The sequence below is a fragment of the Schistocerca gregaria genome, chromosome 4 (assembly GCF_023897955.1).
Source record: "Schistocerca gregaria isolate iqSchGreg1 chromosome 4, iqSchGreg1.2, whole genome shotgun sequence".
Taxonomy (NCBI): domain Eukaryota; kingdom Metazoa; phylum Arthropoda; class Insecta; order Orthoptera; family Acrididae; genus Schistocerca; species Schistocerca gregaria.
Window position 1 is genome coordinate 312,946,389 of NC_064923.1, and position 19,768 is coordinate 312,966,156.

Genomic DNA, 19,768 nt, shown 5'->3' on the forward strand with positions numbered 1-19,768 from the left:
ACGTTTGGAAGGTAGGAGACGAGCTAATTTCCGAATTAAAGCTATCAGGACGGCTAATGAGCCGTCCCTGGGTAGCTCAGTCGGTAGAGCACTTGCCCACGAAAGGCAAAAGTCCCGAATTCAAAAAAATGGTTCAAATGGCTCTGAGCACTATCGCACTTAACATCTGAGGTCATCAGCCCCCTAGAACTTAGAACTACTTAAACCTAACTAACCTAAGGACATCACACACATCCGTGCCCGAAGCAGAATTCGAACCTGCGACCGTAGCGGTCGCGCCGTTCCAGACAGAAGCGCCTAGAACCGCTCGGTCACACCGTCCGCCTGTCCCGAGTTCAAGTGCCGGTCTGCCACACAGCAGTTTTAATCTGCCATGAAGTTTCAGGCTAAGATTCGTTTCTTTGTTCCATTATGCGCTAAACACTCCTCTGCCGACGGGATAACAGATCATTAATAAGATGTATATTACAAGGGAGAAGGAGTATTAGAAATTTCACTCAGGTGGCTTGTGGAATACGACGCTGATGTAGATGAATACTGGTATTTCGTCGTCGCACCATTCTAGAAATGAGGAAGGAATATGGAAACAGTTCACCTTATGAGTATGAACTATATTTCGAGGCCTTAATCTAATTCAGTATTAAGGATTCGAACAAACACTGTTAACCTTGTTCATACCGACTGATTCTCAGGGAACTGAAGTCACTGATGGTTACAGAAAGACTACAAGATTGCCTCCACAAAAAAACACCTAACTTCACCGACTACGATCGAATCACACAAAGATTAAGGCGTGGATATGTTCTCGGAAGTAGTAGCGCTTCAATACAAGAGCGAAAATTCGGATTTTGGGCCTTCGTAGGTTCCTAAAATCATTTCATCCGATCGTGGGATGGTCCTACCAAGAAGGCCACGATCAAATTCATTCACTGCTCTTATTCATTTGAACTATCACCCGATTTCCACTACACACAATGGCGATGGGCCGATAGTGCCTAATCTTCCTTTATTTTCTTCATTCATGAAGGGTTGACTTCGTTGTATTACCGCATCGTATTATCATGTTACCCCATGATATCCTATTATTACTCCATACAAAAATAGGCGGTTGTGGACTAGGTGGAATGATAACTCTCACACAATGCATCGCACAGTTTTCAAGGAAGCAGTAGAGAACCAGCCTACGAAGTTCGTATAAGCTTCCTGCATTCGGTAATGTTACTAAGGAAGGCTCTATAGCTAACGCATGTTAATGCGTTTGCTTTCAGGCGTCAAACCTCTGGGACGTAGTACCATTTTCACTTATCTGTTGGAAACTGGTGTATCTCTGTGACTGCAGTAAAATGGCCTACGAATCATACCGCTTCCGAACATGTGGTCCACAACTTTAATTAACGTCATCAATGTCATCCATCAGCCTCTCAACTTCCATCTGGCAAAAAATCGTAAACTATAGTCTCTTCTTTGCATACGTAGACGACACCGTATCCAGTAGTGGTTGTGAATATCCAGCCTTAAGAAACACAAATCATTCATACAGAATGCTGGAAAAAGCAGTCTCATATTCCAACAGAAGACAATACTGGGCAAAAAGCTAAAAGAAAAAAAGTAAAAGTCATTCATTCCTATGGTGCCTTCTGCCTCCTAACATTACAGGACTGCGTCCTCTGACGCCCCCCATTTCCTGAAATTTCTTTTTGAATAAATGGGAACAGCCAACGAACAGGTACAGAGGGAAGTCGACCCGCATAACACAGTGCTGGGAAGACGTTGCAAAGGAAGTGGAATACCTACAGAGAACTGTGACCAGCAAAAAACACAAAATAGTGTTTCACTAATGATTCTTTTTTCCTTTGATTAGTTAACTACGATACTAACATTTTAACCTGCCTCTGGGACACTGGTATTTGCAACTTTTGGCATGAATAATTATTAATAACACAAATAGATAATACTTAATGTCTCTAGTGCTAATGTCAGGTGGGCTTAACCTTCCCGAGACGGTAAGAGTCTTCCAACATTATTGTGTAAGGTGCTCCACTCAATGCCCAATGTAATCGGGAATACGGGGATAATTATAAACTTTTACTATCTTGACGAGTCCGTTTTCTAAACAACAATCGACCGCGAGCGTTGGAGCAGCTGCCGTCAGAAACTCTCCCCAGCACTGTGGTGTTCAGAAAGTGAAGCCTAGGCAAGAGTGGAGAGTTTTGTAGGGGCCATTAGCCTTACTATTGAGCGACAGAGGCTGGCAGGATTTAAAACACTGACACAGTTCAGATAAATAGATGAGTTTCTCTAATCAATAACTTTACAATTACGACAGTGTGGGCGTTAAGGTATCTGTCGGAATACCATAATAAAAAGAAGTCTAGTAGTCAAATACTCTAGTATTTGCTTTTGACAAGGAATCCCGTCGTTTTCAGACGAGATCCTTGGAAATATATGACTGGAATACACAGGTGACTGATCTCAATTCTGAAACCGTCCATACCTGGAAACTGGACCAGGAAAAATACTGTGTTTTTGTCAAGTTATTCAGTGTTGCCACTGTTGATAAACTGTTACGAAAGTGGCGTTATGAAGTAGATTTTGTGCATAGAAATGGTTATAAAAGTAAAGTTTCCATCTATAGAGTTGACATTAATTACAAAACCGTTCGTGTCTTAAATATTCCCATCAAAATTAAAAATGATAAGATTAGGGGACGTTAAATCAACTGCAAATGAAAGACGCTGGCCTCGCTTTAAACTGCAATGTTTCAATGGGGTCCGCTGTGTGGAGATGGACGTTAAGACAAATATTCCGTCTCACATAACTGTTTGTGGGTATAAGGCACAAATTGTTTATGCAGGTCAGCAAGCTACTTCAGACAGGAATGTCTGCGGCGAACTGCTGTTCTTTAAAAGTACTTTGATACAGCGTCAAAGACTTACCTTAAACGATTTGTTACCAAAGAACAGCCCGGATCAACTGGATGAGGATGTTAACGCAGCGGGCCAAGCCGATGTCCCCCTTCACAATAACAGTCAAATTCCCCCGTTAACAACAAAGGGAAACCCTGTTACCACTACACGTGAAACTAAAACGCAACCGAAAAAACGACCTCTGGAGAAAGCTGATAGTTGCTCAGAAGACGAGCTGTCCTGTACAACTCCCTCAGTTCGCAACCAAAAACAGTGCTATGCGGAGGCAGAGGAAAAGCAAGGTAGAATGCGAATGGACACTGATAAACAGAAAGGTAATAAAAACATGTGGTACTAGAAAATGAAGGGGGTGTAGTCAGTCTTAATTTGCAAGAAACAACAGGTGAAGTAGCTGATTGCAAAGCTATGGTTCAAATGACTCTGAGCACTATGGGACTTAACATCTAAGGTCATCAGTCCCCTAGAACTTGGAACTACTTAAACCTAACTAACCAAAGGACATCACACACATCCATGCCCTAGGCAGGATTCGAACCTGCGACCTTAGCGGTCGCGCGGTTCCAGTCTGAAGCGCCTAGAACCGTTCGGCCACACTGGCCGGCGCAGCAGCTATCTGTTACTAAATAAATTCAGGGAGAGGTTGCAAAACTGCCGTTTCCATTTGTTTCCCTCTATCAGGAAGTAAATGATATTAATAAAGAACAAGGAAGTGGTGGCCAAAAAGAAATCACGGACAACACCGCAGGGCAGGCGCCAGCAACAGAAATTACCAAAGCGTCTGCTGGTGTTCCAGATGAGCCGTGAAGTAAAAGAAACACGCAACCAAATGTGAATGTAGCACGCAAGCAAGGGTAGGGAAAATCTGGAAAGGGCGACTCAAGCCCAAAGAATGTTCGGTACCAAACGGTCCCACACGAATCACTGGAGAAAAAACAGAAAGCTTACAATGAAATGTCTGCTAGCGGTACAAGATAAAATCTCAGAAGTTGAAAAAGAAAAAAAACAGGACAGTAACTAATAAATCGATTAAAGTGTTATTCCATGTTCAGCGTTCCGAGAAACCTGTTAATAGTTTAACTGAACCCTGAACCACAGGAAACTAAATTAGTTCAGCAAAACTACTACATAGTGACAGAACAATGACGCAATCTTATTCTATCACCACTATAAACATAAATAAAATTACGTCCGGTTTGACATTATCGGCACTTAAGGAATTTTTTGTACGAATCCGCGACTGATATTGGCCTGTTACAACAAGTTTTAATGTCGGATTTAGTAATTCCCGGTTATGTGAGTTACATAAACGTAGGAGATATGCCACTGCTATCGACTGGTGGGTTAAAATGGCGAAGCCAAAGTTGAGGAAGGTTCTTATTCAATACAGTTCCCAGAGCTCAAGAGAAATGAAATGCACTATAGAATTTTACTACTCCGTTTTGAGAGTTCTTTATAATCAGGTCTCAGCAGGTTCCTCACTTCGGAGAGCAATCAAAAAAGTCAAAGACAAGTTACTTAATGTCAAGAGAAATCAAATGGAAGGGTTGAAAATAAAATCGAAGGCAAATTCGGTGTCAGAAGAGGAAACTACTTCCTTGTAAAATTTAGTGAAGCATACGAAAAAGGGACTGTTATTCATGAAAGTCCAACAAAAAAGGTACGATTCTCAGAACCCAGCAGGATATCATGGACGAGATCTATCGCTATTATTGCGAGCTATATTCTGTAAATCAAAGTAGTGATGCATCCTTGGACGTCCTAGCCCGACAGCTGACATAAGATTACAACGAAGATTTTCTCGAGGTTATCAGAGAAGAGGACGTGTATGAGATTCTGTCCGCCTCATCACCAAAAAATCCCCGGGAGCCGATGGTCTGCCAGCAGAGTTTTTCAGCCCCCCATGAACCATGGACATTGCCGTTGGTGAGGAGGCTTGAATGCCTCAACGATACAGATAGCCGTACCGTAGGTGCAACCACAACGGAGGGGTATCTGTTGAGAGGCCAGACAAATGTGTGGTTCCTGAAGAGGGGTAGCAGCCTCTTCAGTAGTTGCACATGCAACAGTCTGGATGATTGACTGATCTGGCCTTGTAACATGAACCAAAACGGCCTTGCTGTTGTGGTACTGCGAACGGCTGAAAGCAAGGTGAAACTACAGCCGTAATTTTTCCCGAGGGCATCCAGCTTTACTGTGTGAGGGTAAAAATCGTAAATGGAGACCAAGAGATGAATACACTAAGCAGATTCAGAAGGATGTAGGTTGCAGTAGGTACTGGGAGATGAAGAAGCTTGCACAAGATAGATTAGCATGGAGAGCTGCATCAAACCAGTCTCAGGACTGAAGACCACAACAACAACAACAACAACTGGCCAATAGTGGGTGCGAAAATCACAGACGTTGGAGGTTATTCAGCGTAAAATGATTCCGGCTGAGTTTGAGGAGAGTAAAATATTTCTTGCGCCAAAAAATAATTTAAACAAAAATTAAAATAATTTTCGCCCAATTTCACTGCTAAATTCTGATTATAAATTAATAGCTATAAAGTAAACAAGAGAATTTCATGCCTTACAATTAAAATTATTAGTAAACATCAGAACTGTGCACAAGGCAGAACCGTTTTTCAAAATCTAGCAGAATTGAGGGATATCATTGTAATAACTTCCATACCGAACATACGAAAACAGTTCTAATTAGACGTACGTATGAGAGTGGTAGAAGAACATAGCATTACAGCATGTGCAGCCGTTTTTTTACATTTCGTAATGTTACATGTAGTTCCTCCGCGGGTAAATGAACGATCAGTTCGCTTTCATTTAGCAGAACTTAAAGTACATAATGACCGGCTGTCCGCTGAAGGAAGAGTGTCACCCATAAATACATGTCGAATATACTTAAAATTATCGAAATTTGAAAGAAGACAATAAGCGAAGTTGTAATAGATTCCTTCGAAAGTGGAACCGTCATTGTAGACAAATGGAGAATGCAGGGGACGAAAGAAAGATTATAAAAAGAAAAAAATCGCTAATCTAAATTAATAATTCTGTTGCCGAAAAAGGAAAAGACACGATAAAACAATAGACCCGAATTTTGGAAGAATCGTGAACCGTTTCCACTTGGGTCGTATAATATGGATCTTATGTGTTTCCTCATGTGTTTAATGGGATTACTTTGTGTTAGATGTCTAGTCCATGCCCAGTTGCTCTCGTGCTCCATCTACAAGAACACCATTGTTGTCAGGTGGTGTCACCATCGCGAAATAATCCAGAGAATTAATGTTGTAATGTCCACAACGAACAGTATGAACAGTCATTAAATGCTTACCGAAAGGAAGGTGGCCCTCTGTATGGGGTAGACACCACCAGCAGTGAGACTTAGAGGTTTCTGTGCCCTCGCCATGACCAGCAGCAATGCTCTCTGGAATTTGATGTCGGTATCTGGCCAGCCACAACTGTATGCAGCCACGGACACCAGCTCACCCTAAAATCACGAAACAGACCAGTATTTAACTATGCAAACTGCAGACAACTCACTATCTGAAGGTTCACGGGAATTGTTCACTTTTGGAGCGAATTAGTGTTAATTCGTTGTGAAAGGTATTCTCTAATTACATTTCTGTAGTACAGGCTAATATGAGCCTACTTCGTCGAGACACTTCGGTAACTTTGAGAGATCACATGGATTCCTGTTGTTTCCGTCTATCTATTCTCTGAGATGATGCTATGTATTATCTGTAAATCAGACAATTTAGTTGTTCCCTGGTGTTCCACGAACTAATTATGTTATGACCACGGTACAGTACAGACAGAATAACAGCAGTCGAGTGGATTAGAAATGATAACTCTTTTATCCTGGAAGAGTAACAAAAGGAGGTAACACTTAGCAAGTAACCATCTGATTCTTAGGGGGTTACAAAAACAGATAACATTTGGCAAGCGACTCCTTGCAGAGGTCGTGATGAAGCCCTAACACAGTGAAGCAAGCAACACAAGGTTACATCTGCGGGCCGGTGTTGCGCCGAGAGGGGAGGTCCAGCCACAGTCGGCGGTATTTGGGAGCATATGTGCTGCGAATGAGGGACCTTTTAATAATCGGAGTAAATGGTCGACGAATACTCGAACGTCGACTGTCGTCGACTGTCCTGCGAATGAGGGCCGGAAAGATCGGTGTGTTCACGTGTCTAGGGTTTACTACCGAAGAGGACTGGTTGTCGGAGGCCGTGCGCCGCCCTAATTACTGCCTTGGCGAGCGACCACAGCGCGAACTATTTCCAGCCACGTGATCTTTGCAGAGGTAAATAGTCAAGCGATGGCTGCACGTTGTGGCTTCGATAGCGAGACGTGGCTGACTTGCAGGAGTTTTTGCTGGTTGCTGACGACGCCTGAAGCTTGGCTACCCGCTGCTTGCAGATGTGTGTGCAGTTGTCGACCAGTCAGAGTGTGGGCGCATGTACCAGATATTTCTCATATCAGACATTCCTTAGTTATAGTCTTGGAATGCCGTGGATCAAGACAGTCATGTAGACGCCGTATTTCTTGACATCTGGAAGCCATTTGGCTCGATACCTGTCCTGCGATAACTATAAAAAGCACGGTCGTACGTAGTATAAGCAGAAATTTGTAACTGGATTTTCGGTAGGGGGAACGCATCATTTTACCTCAGCTGGACAGTCCTCGGCCTAATTAACTTTAGGCGTGCCCAGGGAATTTTGTTGGGGCCATCGCTGTTCATGTTGCATATGAGGATTAACGATCTTGCAGACAATGTTAATAATAACTCAGGCATCTCGTAGATGCTGCAGTTATCTGTAATATACTGTCTGAAAAAAGCTGCACACGACTTCAGTTGGATCTCCATAAGATTTAAAAGTGGTGTACTGTCATGTGACCCAGTATCAAAGACTCACAATTAGAGTCGATCGCCGGCCGCGGTGTTCTCGCGGTTCTAGGCGCGCAGTCCGGAACCATGCGACTGCTACGGTCGCAGGTTCGAATCCTGCCTCGGGCATGGATGTGTGTGATGTCCTTAGGTTAGGGGACTAATGACCACAACAGTTGAGTCCCATAGTGCTCAGAGCCATTTGAACCATTTTTAGAGTCGATCAGCTCATTCAAGTACATGGATGTTACTGAAGCGATATGAAATGCAAACATCATAGGCTGACAAGGTAACATCACCGATTACGTCCGAATCTACCGTATATGCAGGGCTTAGCTGGAACCGAAAGTGACAGAAGGGGGATTTCCAGATGGCCAAGCATTTAGAAGTAAGTAGCATATTTGTCGCGGGGCCGGTAAAGCATGATGCAGAGCCGCGCGCGAATAGCCGAGCGGTCTGGGGCGGCGCAGTCATGGACTGTGCGGCTGATCCAGGCGGAGGTTCGAGTCCTCCCTTGGGCATGGGTGTTTCTGTTTGTCCTTAGGATAATTTAGATTAAATAGCGTGTAAGCTAAGGGACTGATGCCTTAGCAGTTAAGTCCCATAAGATTTCACACACATCTGAACATCATGATGCAGGCAGCGGTCGGCGCAGCGGGAAAAATGCGTAACGGTAACCTGAAAGCCTGTGGCCGAGCTCCTATAAGGAACTGTTTTTATTTTCGATTTTTACGTTAGTTGCACTGCAAATAAACCGAAATAATGCTCAATACATTGTATTTATTAATATTTTCATAAAAGTCATGAAAGGATAGACAAAAGAAACTTTGGTCGATGAGCACGTGAAAAAATATAGGAACGTCGTCATTACTTCATCAAAATCTCGTAAACTTACGTCAATCTTCTACAAAAACTTTGTTACTGAAGTGAAGAAGCTTTACGTGCAGCAGAACAAAATTATTCTGTTAACTGGGTTGTGTGGAGGACAAGCAAATCCAAAATTTTACAACGTGATTTTCCAAGATGAGTAAGGAGTGCCATCATGCAGTGTTAACGTGAATCCACAGCCCCAAATGCACTCGCTGCTGCAAGCCTGCGATATCTGTTATTATCATCAAGTTAAATACTTGATCAAAAAGCTTCAAAACTTGTTATATCACATCGAGAGAGAAAAAGAAATCACATCCCGACAACAGTGGATAAAAATACATTCAATTGACAATCTTTGGCGAAATCAGCGTTACGCGTGGTTCGCTACCATATTGTACAACGAGAGAGACCTTTTATGAATGCAAACTAAAGCTGTTTTCCTACAGAAACTTTAAAACCACCACGTAATTGTAAAAATGTGACTTTGTAGCTGTGCAAGAAGCCGACAAAATTACTGCTTCCTCTGTTTTTACGATGAAAATCACGGCAGAAATTGTGAATCATTAATTGCAAAACAATAAAAGTATGTAATTTTATGTACGACGTTCTCGTGTACGCTTTACAATGTTTTCCTAAAAATTTATTTGCAAACCCAAATTTTCTTTGACCACTCCTTTACATCCATTTTATGAAAATATTAATAAATACAATATATTGAGCATTATTTCGTTTTATTTACAGTGGAAGTAACGTAAAAATTGAACACAAAAAGAAAAAATACTGAACAGTGTCTGTAACCCCAGACCCTCCGAGTACCAATCTGTACTCTATTCGCTGCGGTAACCGCTGCTTCGAAATTACATTAACTTAAGTATCTCATGCCTCGCTTTATCCACGCCAAATATGCTATACTGTTCTAAACGCTTGGTCATCTGGAGCTCCCAATTCTGTCACTTTCATTTTTGGTCAAGCCGGTAGCAGACTTCTGTTTACAAACAGAATAAACCAGGAAAATGGAATCAGTCTGCAAAGGAGATTAGTTACATAACACACGTGTGACTCATCCTACAACACTGCTCAAGTGTTGGGGATCCGTACCAAATAGCACCAGCAGGGGATTTGTACGAATAGAGAGAGAGCAGTACGAATGATCAAAGGTTCTTTTGATCCATAGCAGCCCGTCACAGAGATGCTAAAAGAACTAAACTGGAAGACGCTATCCCTTGAAAGCTTACCGAGTGAGTTTCTAGAACCAGTTTTAAGTGATGAATCTATGAATATACTATGAGCCCCAAAGGTCACTCCCGTAGGGATCGCGAGGACAAGTTTAGACTAATTAAAGCGCACATAGAAGCGATTAAATAACTCTCTCCCGTGTTCCATACGTTAATGGAAAAGAAAGGGGCCCTCATAACTGGTACTTTGTGTAGTACTCTCTGGCATGCAGTTCACAGCGATTTACAGCGTGCGGACATAGATCTAGAAAGGTGTTTGTGCAGCCTTGACCAGTCGTGGAGCCTAGTTTATTGCATATGTCTTTGAAATGGTCTCTTCTAGAAATTTATGCTTCAAATAGTAATTAATGAGGTTCTTAACGTAGGTTCTTTAACCATTAAAAGCGGTCATTAATTGAGCATTGACCGTTTGCTTAAATTTGTTTGTTGATTACTGTATAGGATGTTCTTCGCCTGTCTCTACACTTTAGGTTCTTCTTCTGACCACAGTTTTCACACTGGCTGATACTCTGCTCGTGCAGTAGAAGTAACTGTAAATATTAGTCGAACCAGGGATATTGCTGTTGCACTTGATGAGACATGGCAACGTCGAGGACATCGTTCCTTGGATGATGTTGTAGGTGCTACTTCTCTGGAGAATGGAAAAGTTGTTGATGTTGAGTGCTTATCTAAGAACTGCCACACTTGCCATTGTAACACCGAACGACAAATTGAACACCAATTGTCTAAGAATTATTATTGTTACAGTGGAGGTATGCATAGTGATGGAGCACTAAAAATCTTTCAGAGGTTGGTGCCCGTTTATAACATTAGATATACCCAGTGGACTCTAAAGCTTTCAATAAAATTAATGAGTTCAATGTTTATGGTGATACCTTGGGAACAAAACTGGAGTGTTGTGGACATGTGCAAAAGAGGATGGGTGCTAGATTGACAAAGCTACGAAGAGAAATGAAAGGAAACTTGCTGTCTGACAGAAAATATCTGTCTGACCGAGGCAAATTGACAGAAACTGAAAGAACCTTTCTTCAGAGTTACTATGGACTGGCCATTAGACGAACTGCACCTCTGAATGATGTTACAGCAATGAGAAAAGCTGTATGGGCCACCAACTTTCATAATTTGTCTACAGATGACCACCCTGTTCACGGATATTGTCCTAAAGGAGCAGATTCTTGGTGTGGTTACCAAAAAGCAAAAAATGTGGTCAAATATACCATCATAAGCATTCTCTTCCTGAGCCTGTTATGAATGAAATAAAACCAACTTTTAGAGACCTGAGTAACCCTGTTTTGCTTAGTAAATGTCTTCATGAGGGCACTCAGAATACAAATGAAAGTTTCAACCATTGCATATGGGAAAGCTTACCCAAGAAGGTTTTTGTAGGACTAAATACATTAAAAGTTGGTGTACTAGATGCAGTGATATGTTTCAATGATGGAGTGATAGGAAGGTTGGAAGTCCTGAGAAATTTAGGAAGAATATGTGGTTCTAATATGGAATATCAACTGCTTGCGTCTGACAGACAATGGGTGAATGAAGCTGAACGATGTGCTCTTCAAGTTCCCAAAGAAGTAAGAGGTGCTAAAAGAAATACCAAGAGGAAGCTTGAAGATGAAGAAATACTGCAGGTGAAAACAATGCTTCAAGAATGTTCTGAGGTACAGTTTAATTGGACTCATATCTTCATTCGCAACTTCCCGCAAGTTGTATTTTTTTCAGAATTCAGGTACAAATATTTCCTAAAGTTTATAAAGCATTTTTCTGTAACTTGCAATAGTCAATACTTATGTAGTAGACCTAATCTTTATTGCAGAATCAATAAAATTATTGAAAAAATAACAGTTTTATTAGGAAAAAATTATAAAAATTAGAATGTAAGATGTGATATTTTTTATCCTTGTAATATACATAGTAGATGGAATTAAATAGGTCTAGTACCTTGACCATAATGTTATGCATACCTGGTAAAAATTTGGTCTCCTTCAAATGTATAACATTGGATTAAATGGTACCTCCATTTGAGGAAGCATTTTGGAAAAAAATTGCGTCAATTTCTTTGTAATTTTTAATAACCCCAAACAGGTTCAAAAATATTCAAAATATTTCTAATTTTTTTAGAAAGTGTGCTACATTACCTGACATCAACAAAAAATCTGTAAAACATATACCTTATAGGCAGTGCCTGAAAGAAATAGGTGTTGATTTTTACATAATATTCGACTGGAAAAGTACGTAGATTATCACGAATAGTGACTTTTTGTCTTCATACATAAGAGATATGCCTGATCTTGCTACTGGTTGCGATTTAACTGCTAGCCTTTCGAATGCTCAAGAACACAATTCTAGGTCTACTCGGTCAGTAACAACGCCTGTTACATTAAACATCACATCACACTGGCCAAATGTCCTTCCCAACACCTGAAGAGGTCAGGCCATTTGTGGAATTGTGAAAAAGAAAAGAGATAGCAAACAAACGAAAGAGAACTTGAACAGTGCTGACAGACACTGGAACGAAAGACACGTCACCACGCGAACCAGCAAGCCTCCACTCAGAAGAAAAGAGAACTCCATAAAGAGAAATATTTATGGTTGGCTTAAAAACCTGTTTCTTCAAAAAGTGACAATGGTAAACGTAAATTACATCATAGAGCTCCTCAAATAAAGCGCAGAAAGAAGGTAAGCATTCCTGAGAAAGTTCTTCAAGATGAAGAAGACTAGGATGATTCGTCTTAGGTGTCTTAAACCTTTTTCGCACAGCAATCCGTATGATTAACTGATACAATATTCAAGTTTTAAGAGGTAGATATATCTGTCACGTGTTAAAAATAACGTGAAATGAGTTTCTTATTAAGCAACAATTAGACTGTGGGACAGTGGAAGGGAAAGATGAATATAAAAGTGCTTGGCCGACATATGTGGTGAAAGAGATTCTTTTGAGACAAGATAAAATACCGTTACTAGTTAGAGTGATTTTGCCATGAGTGATAAGGTCCTGATATCATCAAAAGAGGAGGAGGTCAGTGAAGACAGTAGCGTTCTCGGGAAGAAAAGAAAGGAAATTCATCTACTTAGCGTTGTACAGGATATGTTACTATAATTAGACTCTAATGTAAGAGAGTTAAACAGTAAGATGGATGCTAGTTACAACGGTATGAGATTTGACAGTCAAGAATTAAGATATAAGTTAGATTCTAATACTGTTAAATCAAATTCTAGTAGTGTCAAACCGGAGGGTAGAACAGATGATAATTATAAGGTACTGAAGTCTGATCTGTACAAATTCGAGTCCAACTGTTAAGCATTCAAATCAGGTTTAAACCTAAACAAGTGAACAAAGAAGGTTTTCTTTAGGTTGACTTCAGTTTAATACAACATGCATTGGAAATGACAGTGCAGTAAGAATTGAATAGATGCCACGAGAATTTTTCAATATTTAAGGCGGGAGTCTCTTAGGAAGTACATAATTTGAGCGCTGAAACCATGGCACTGACAGGTTGAGGAAGGAACAGATGTCGGACTGTTGGTGCCAGTAACACTTAAGTCACTGAAATAACGAATTTCTATGAACTAGCTTTAAGAACAAAGCCGAGGTAATTGAAACATTATCCACTGATATAAGTAAGATGAAATCTGATGCAATACAACTGGTGGAAGAAGTACAGGAGAAATGTGTTGGCTATCATAAACTAAGGTGCTTACATCTGGTGTCAAAAACCTATAAATCAAGCCAATCGGAATCTAATGTATGTACACATGTTAGACTGCCGGCCAGGGTGGCCGAGCGGTTCTAGGCGTTCAGTCTGGAACCGCGCGACTGCTACGGTCGCAGGTACGAACCCTGCCTCGGGCTTGGATGTGTGTGATGTCCTTAGGTTAGTTAGGTTGAAGTAGTTCTAAGTTCTAGGGGACTAATGACCACACATGTTAAGTCACGTAGCGCTCAGAGCCATTTGAATCATTTGAGACATGTTAGACTGGTGTGTAAGAGGGATTCAGCGAGTAACGATGAATTTGTACTACCTAGGTGGATTAATGGTGATCCAGCGGGCAACCTACGCTCAGCAGCTATTGTGAAATTATTCGAGGGAATGGCAGAATGTAAAGTAAATTAGTATTTTGGTTGATATTCAGGAGGAGAAGTAATTGTGTAGGCAACTAAATATTTAGATAACTTTAAGCCATGAGATGTGTTCCAGTTAGCCCTTATGAAGCATTTATAAGTCTGAGCGACTATAGTGGGCTGTACCTTTAATAGATCGGTAGAAAGTAAAGACTTGCCAGAATCCCAGTGATGGATATGTTATGTTGAGGACTCCTGAGAGCATTACAGGTGCGGTGTTTCTCATGTTGCCAGTCACAGGGCTGGAGGGACTTTCAGTAATGTCAAAGCAGGAACAGGAACATTGTAGTTCTTTACATTTATTTACTTTTATTTACTTATCTCAGAAGGGCAATGGCCTTATCATGTATTTATTTACCTGCACTTGAAGGAGAAGAGTCGTAGTAAGAGGATTTTATATCACTCCATAATGCAAGCAACACTCTTAAGTATTCAGTTGTTTTGTTGGTGTTGCATGAAATTTAACGTTAAACAGAATCACTGGAGCGGCGACAGAGAGCAAATTTAGTGTTAAATTTATTCTTTGGTGGCACTAAAGCGTGGGTGTGTGGTAGGTCATGGAATTACTTTTGTGGGATCCCATACTGAATGAATATTTTACTGTCGAAAAAGATTTTTTGGTAGTATGCGTGTTTCCCATAATGTTAGTTGTAAAAATAGAAGAGCCTTTATTTTAAACCAAAGTGTAAAAATGTCATTGTAGGTATAAATTATTTGAGTCGTGAAAGAGGGGAAGAAACGAAAATAATTGTCTTCACCTGTTCCCGCACGCTGTGAGCTCCGAGACAGTAGACCAGCAGCTGCATGCTGACTGCTGGTGCCGTTACCAACACCTTGATCAGCGATCCGCTCTCGGCGTTCTGTGAACAAACGATATTCTCCTCATTTCTTCATCGATGTTTTAATGTCATACAATCTAGATTACGACGCTCGAATTTTTCCCGCTTCGGCAACAAATGGTAACGAGAGCAAAAAATGTGTGTTTTATATATTTACTAGTTATTACATAGCGTAGGAACTAAGTTGTCCCTTCGTGTTCCCCGTCAATTTGTGAAGCTCTTTCTCTTGAATAAATCATCCAGTTTTTCTAAAATTGTTATCATTTTTTCGTCTGTACAACATATGAAGTCACGGTGAGAGTTTGCGATCACGAGAGGGTCGACTTCGTTATCAGTGGACATTATTATTTTATAGTTCGTAAAGGCTGTTATACTGAAATGTCTTTCATTTGTACTTTAAAGCAGGGGTTCCCAACAAAATTTTCTCGTGAACCCCCTCATCGAGCATGATTGGTACCTTCTCATATCACAGTATCAAGTACCTAAAAAAGCCAAATTAAGAGACTTTTTATACGTTTTCTATTTTTGGTACCTAGAAAAAACATGGGTGTATTCATTATTGAAAAAATATTGAGAGGCCAAAACAAAAAAACTGTTATCATACGAAATATGTTTAATATATTTTTTATCCTAGTAGCTCGCGGACCCCCGGGGGATCCGCGGACCACCTGTTGGGAACCACTGCTTTAAAGTATAATGTACGGTTCCACAAGCTGCGACATTGTCACGAATGAAACAGTGACCCGTATATACGAGGCGTTCAGTGACCTGATGTCAGATGTGGCTTTCAGGTTAACAGCACCCTAAAACTGCGAATAAAACATGAACTGAAAGGGAAGTATGACAAATGTGAGGCTATGGAGTACACAGGATTGACTGCAGTAACTGTCACGAATATTATATCGGCCAAACAGGCCGCTCCTTTAAATTAAGGTTTAAATAACGCTCACAGCCACAGAACAAAACTGCTTTGGGAGAGCATTTATCTGAAACTGGTCATTCGTTAAGGAGCATTGAGAATTGTATTCGTATTGTAGACAGAATGAAAGAAGGCCGTGGGCGTAATTTGTACGAGGAGCTTGAATTTTATGAAGAGAAAAAGAAAGAGCGACTTCATGCCCAATACCTACTTTGCTTTAGTTGACAATGGTTAATTTTAATCTCTGAACGCCCCTGTTATATATAGTTTGTTTATAGTTTCAGCTAGTATTGAGTGCCTCACATATTTACTTCGTTTTCGTACGTTTTCCGCATGGCTCTAGTATTTCCTTCTTCCTTCTCTGTTCATTTCATAGACTGCATTATCTAGATAATGTGGATCACGCACTGTTACGGAATTTTATCATTCTTTTGTTGCAACGGAGTACCGCAGGGTACGAGGGGCTTTCTGGCAGTAACGTTCCTCCAGCCACTTGTCGCCTACGAGGAATTCTGGCGTTAGCGATAATAGAGGGCGCTGATTATGTGCAGCACTATGTTTTCTTTAATTGTCGTTTCTTTAGCGATTTGTTTTATGGTTTGAATACTATCCTGTGCACTACCAAAAGTGTTTATTATTTATGTCATTATCTAGAATATTGGCACTAGAGCATATGTCAACTACTGTCTCTTAAATCTTCCTCTTGTTAACAATCTGACTTTTGTCGTGTTCTATTTCATCGCTTTTTATTACTGTAAACCCTTTTATACGTTATAAGCTCATTACAGACTTCACTATTGTATCCCCCTTTATTTTACGCTGTTCAGTTAATTATTGAAAACTAGTGTATCCCGACATTAGCGACATCTGGTGAACTTACAACTCAAATATCTTGTGGTTACTGTACGGCAGCTTGCCTTAAACAATAGTACTACTGACAAAATTATTCGTGCATGTGATGTTATTTACATATATTTGACGATGCTGGTGCTGATTTTGCGTTTAACATTTAACGATGCCACTATGGCTCCAATACATTAGGACTTTGTTTTTGTAAAACAGGTATGCCTCTTCATACTTAAACCTCACAAATATTTATAGTTGTCAGAAGTAGGTACTTTTCATTATGCTCTATTTATTGTTTTTAAACTGTAGACAGTCTGCGAGTGTATTTTTTTTTGCCATTCCTTTATGCAGATCTGATTATGGTCATTATAGATCGAAACCGGTAATTTATTACAATACGGTTACTGGAACAACATTTGGAGCTTAATATTGTACGTGTTTTGTTCTGAGAGTTGTAGTGATGATTGGTGAAATTATTTTTATCCTTTTCTAATTATCAGACAGAAAGAGTTCGCCAAAGATCGTGCAAAAATGCGCTGGCATTTAAGAAGCAATCAGTGCAAAGTCTGATTTATTTAAAATATTTGTCAACGTCGTCCTTCGTATCAGTGATAAAGTTCGAACCTGGATATTGAACGTGTACAAAGAAGGATAACACGAATAGTCACATGGAAGACCGCCACGAACATGTTGGTAAATCTGAACTGCTCCCGTAGGGATCAAGAAGACTAGTTATAGAGCACACAGAGGCGTTTAAGCAGTTATCGCTGCCGGGCTTCTTAGGTGAATGGAATGAGGAGAAGCCCCTGTAAGTTTTACAGTCGGACTCCCTCTATCATGCACTTCACAGTTGTTTGAGAAGTGTATATGTAGATCTATGTGTAGAAAAAAACGAGTAATACTTCTGTTGAAAAAAAGCTGTTTATATAACTACATTGCGAACTTCTCTATCCGCGTTGGGGTAGAACGAAATGGATAATTAATACTTTGTAATGAAATCAGCGAGAATATGTTGTTGAGTACAGTCCTACAGCAGCTCCGTAATATTATTCAGAGCTGTAATCGGTGGATGAGAATCGAACAAAAATATAACACGTCGCTTGCTGCAAGACACCAAGAATATCGAAACATAGCCAGGACCAACATATGACGGACTAATGAAATTAATTCACCACACAAAGAGAGTACCCCGAGAAGGATCACGTAACACCATAGTTAGTGTAGACCCTGTCAGTTTCAATACAACTGCAGTCTACATCTCTACTAATACTCCTTTTCTTATTATACATATTCTAAAAAAACTCAGTTTTGTGGGTGGTTGCATATAAGCAACTTGGGTTGTGAAGAGAAAGGAGGAGGAACTGATTGAACTGCTATAATGGATGCAGCGAAAATTCAAAGCTACCTTCTCTGCGTATCAACAGTAATTACATATTTTTATATTTCGTGTATGAAGCAATGTTTAACATATTATACCATCTTCCCACTGCTCACCCACACTTGACTAAAAAAAATGGTTCAAATGGCTCTGAGCACTATGGGACGTAACATCTGAGGTCATCAGTCCCCTAGAACTTAGAACTACTTAAACCTAACTAACCTAAGGACATCAGACACATCCATGCCCGAGGCAGGATTCGAACCTGCGACCGTAGCGGTCACGCTGTTCCAGACTGAAGCGCCTACAACCGCACTGCCACCCGGGCCGGCACACTTGACTCAAATTCTTAGTTCCTGCCTAATGCTAATCCTATTGTCCTGCTGCGATTTTTATGCAAGATAATTGTATTGCAACTTCACAAATCTTGGGTTGCACATGGTATATGTTCAATAATTTATATGACCGACGCTTTTGGTTGTGGACGCTTCTTATTAGACACCAATTTCAACCTAGCGATACTTCAGTTTGAAGTCACCATCTTCGCATCTTTACAAAAGCATTTGACTCAGATTAGTGCCTATTGGAAATTTAACTATGAAAATTACCCGACTATAGATGAAACCTCATACACGACAATTATTGTTTCTCAACACTTACTAGCAATTGTGAATCTTAAACACTTGAGCAAATTCAATACGAACACAACTTTTCAATGACTTTTAATAGTACTTTTCCGCCTAAATTCTTTAATTAATATTCTATCGCCCTTGCACTTCTTGTCTCTCGTCGATATTTAATTAACTTTCAATATTTAATATTATTCAGTATCAGCTTGTTTCATTCTCCCTGCATTCCCACGAGTTGCAACCTACTGGCCGACTCTCTGACACTCGACTCTCGACTCTTGATAGACGTACGAGCGCTCAGATCGTACAACTTGTACAGTAAGAAAGAAACCGCCCAACTCATGATCGCTTGCAAAAGAAAAGTTATGGTACCGCTGTTCCTCGTGTGGTGGCTGTGTCTCGCCTCTCATACAAACTTTTTCTCGAACAGAAGTGCTGTGAACGGAAGTGGCACCGACTGTGTCTCGCATAGCTTCTCCGAGGAAAGCGGAAGTGACAGATATCCTACCCCATTTGCCATTCGATGCCGCCGTAGACAAAGGACATGATGGACGAGGGTTGCTAGTTCACTTATGTTAAAATCCGATAAAGATGAAAATAGCCCGCCAGTCTAACGCGCTGCTTCCCGAGTGGGAAGGCATGCCGGTCCCGAGCACGAATCCGCCTGATGGATTAGTGTCGAGGTCCGGTGTGCTGGCCAGCCTGTGGATGGTTTTTAAGGCCGTTTTCCATCTGCCTCGGAGAATGCGGGCTTGTTCCCCTTATTCCACCTCTTTTACACTATGTCGGCAGTTGCTGCGCAAAAACTGTCTCCACGTATGTGTACACCATAATTAGTCTACCACGCAAACATTTAGGGCTACACTCGTCTGGTATGAGACGTTCCCAGGGGGGAGGGGGCGGGGGGTGTCTACCGGGGGCCGAACCGCACAATAACCCTGGGTTAGGTGTGGGGCGGCGAAGGGGTGGGTGGGCTGCTGTGGCCTGTTGTGGGGTCGTGGACCACTGAGGGTTGCGGCGGGACGAAGCCTCTCCGTCGTTTCAACGTCCCCAGTTCAATACACAAGATCGAAATACGAAAAAACGACGCAACGCTGTGCATCATAAATACCCAACGGCTACTG

At 41.0% G+C, this 19,768-nt stretch overlaps 1 protein-coding gene across 1 annotated transcript in view; it reads right to left on the reverse strand.

The window, feature by feature from the left end:
* Positions 1-19,768, reverse strand: part of LOC126268071 (odorant receptor 43a-like) — a 43,304-nt gene that overhangs the window by 549 nt on the left and 22,987 nt on the right. Inside the window, exons 3-4 of the mRNA XM_049973509.1 lie at positions 14,792-14,893; positions 6,252-6,407 (exon numbers count right to left, since the gene is read on the reverse strand). Of these exons, the coding sequence (XP_049829466.1) occupies positions 6,252-6,407; positions 14,792-14,893 (258 nt within the window). The remainder of the gene's footprint in view (positions 1-6,251; positions 6,408-14,791; positions 14,894-19,768) is intronic.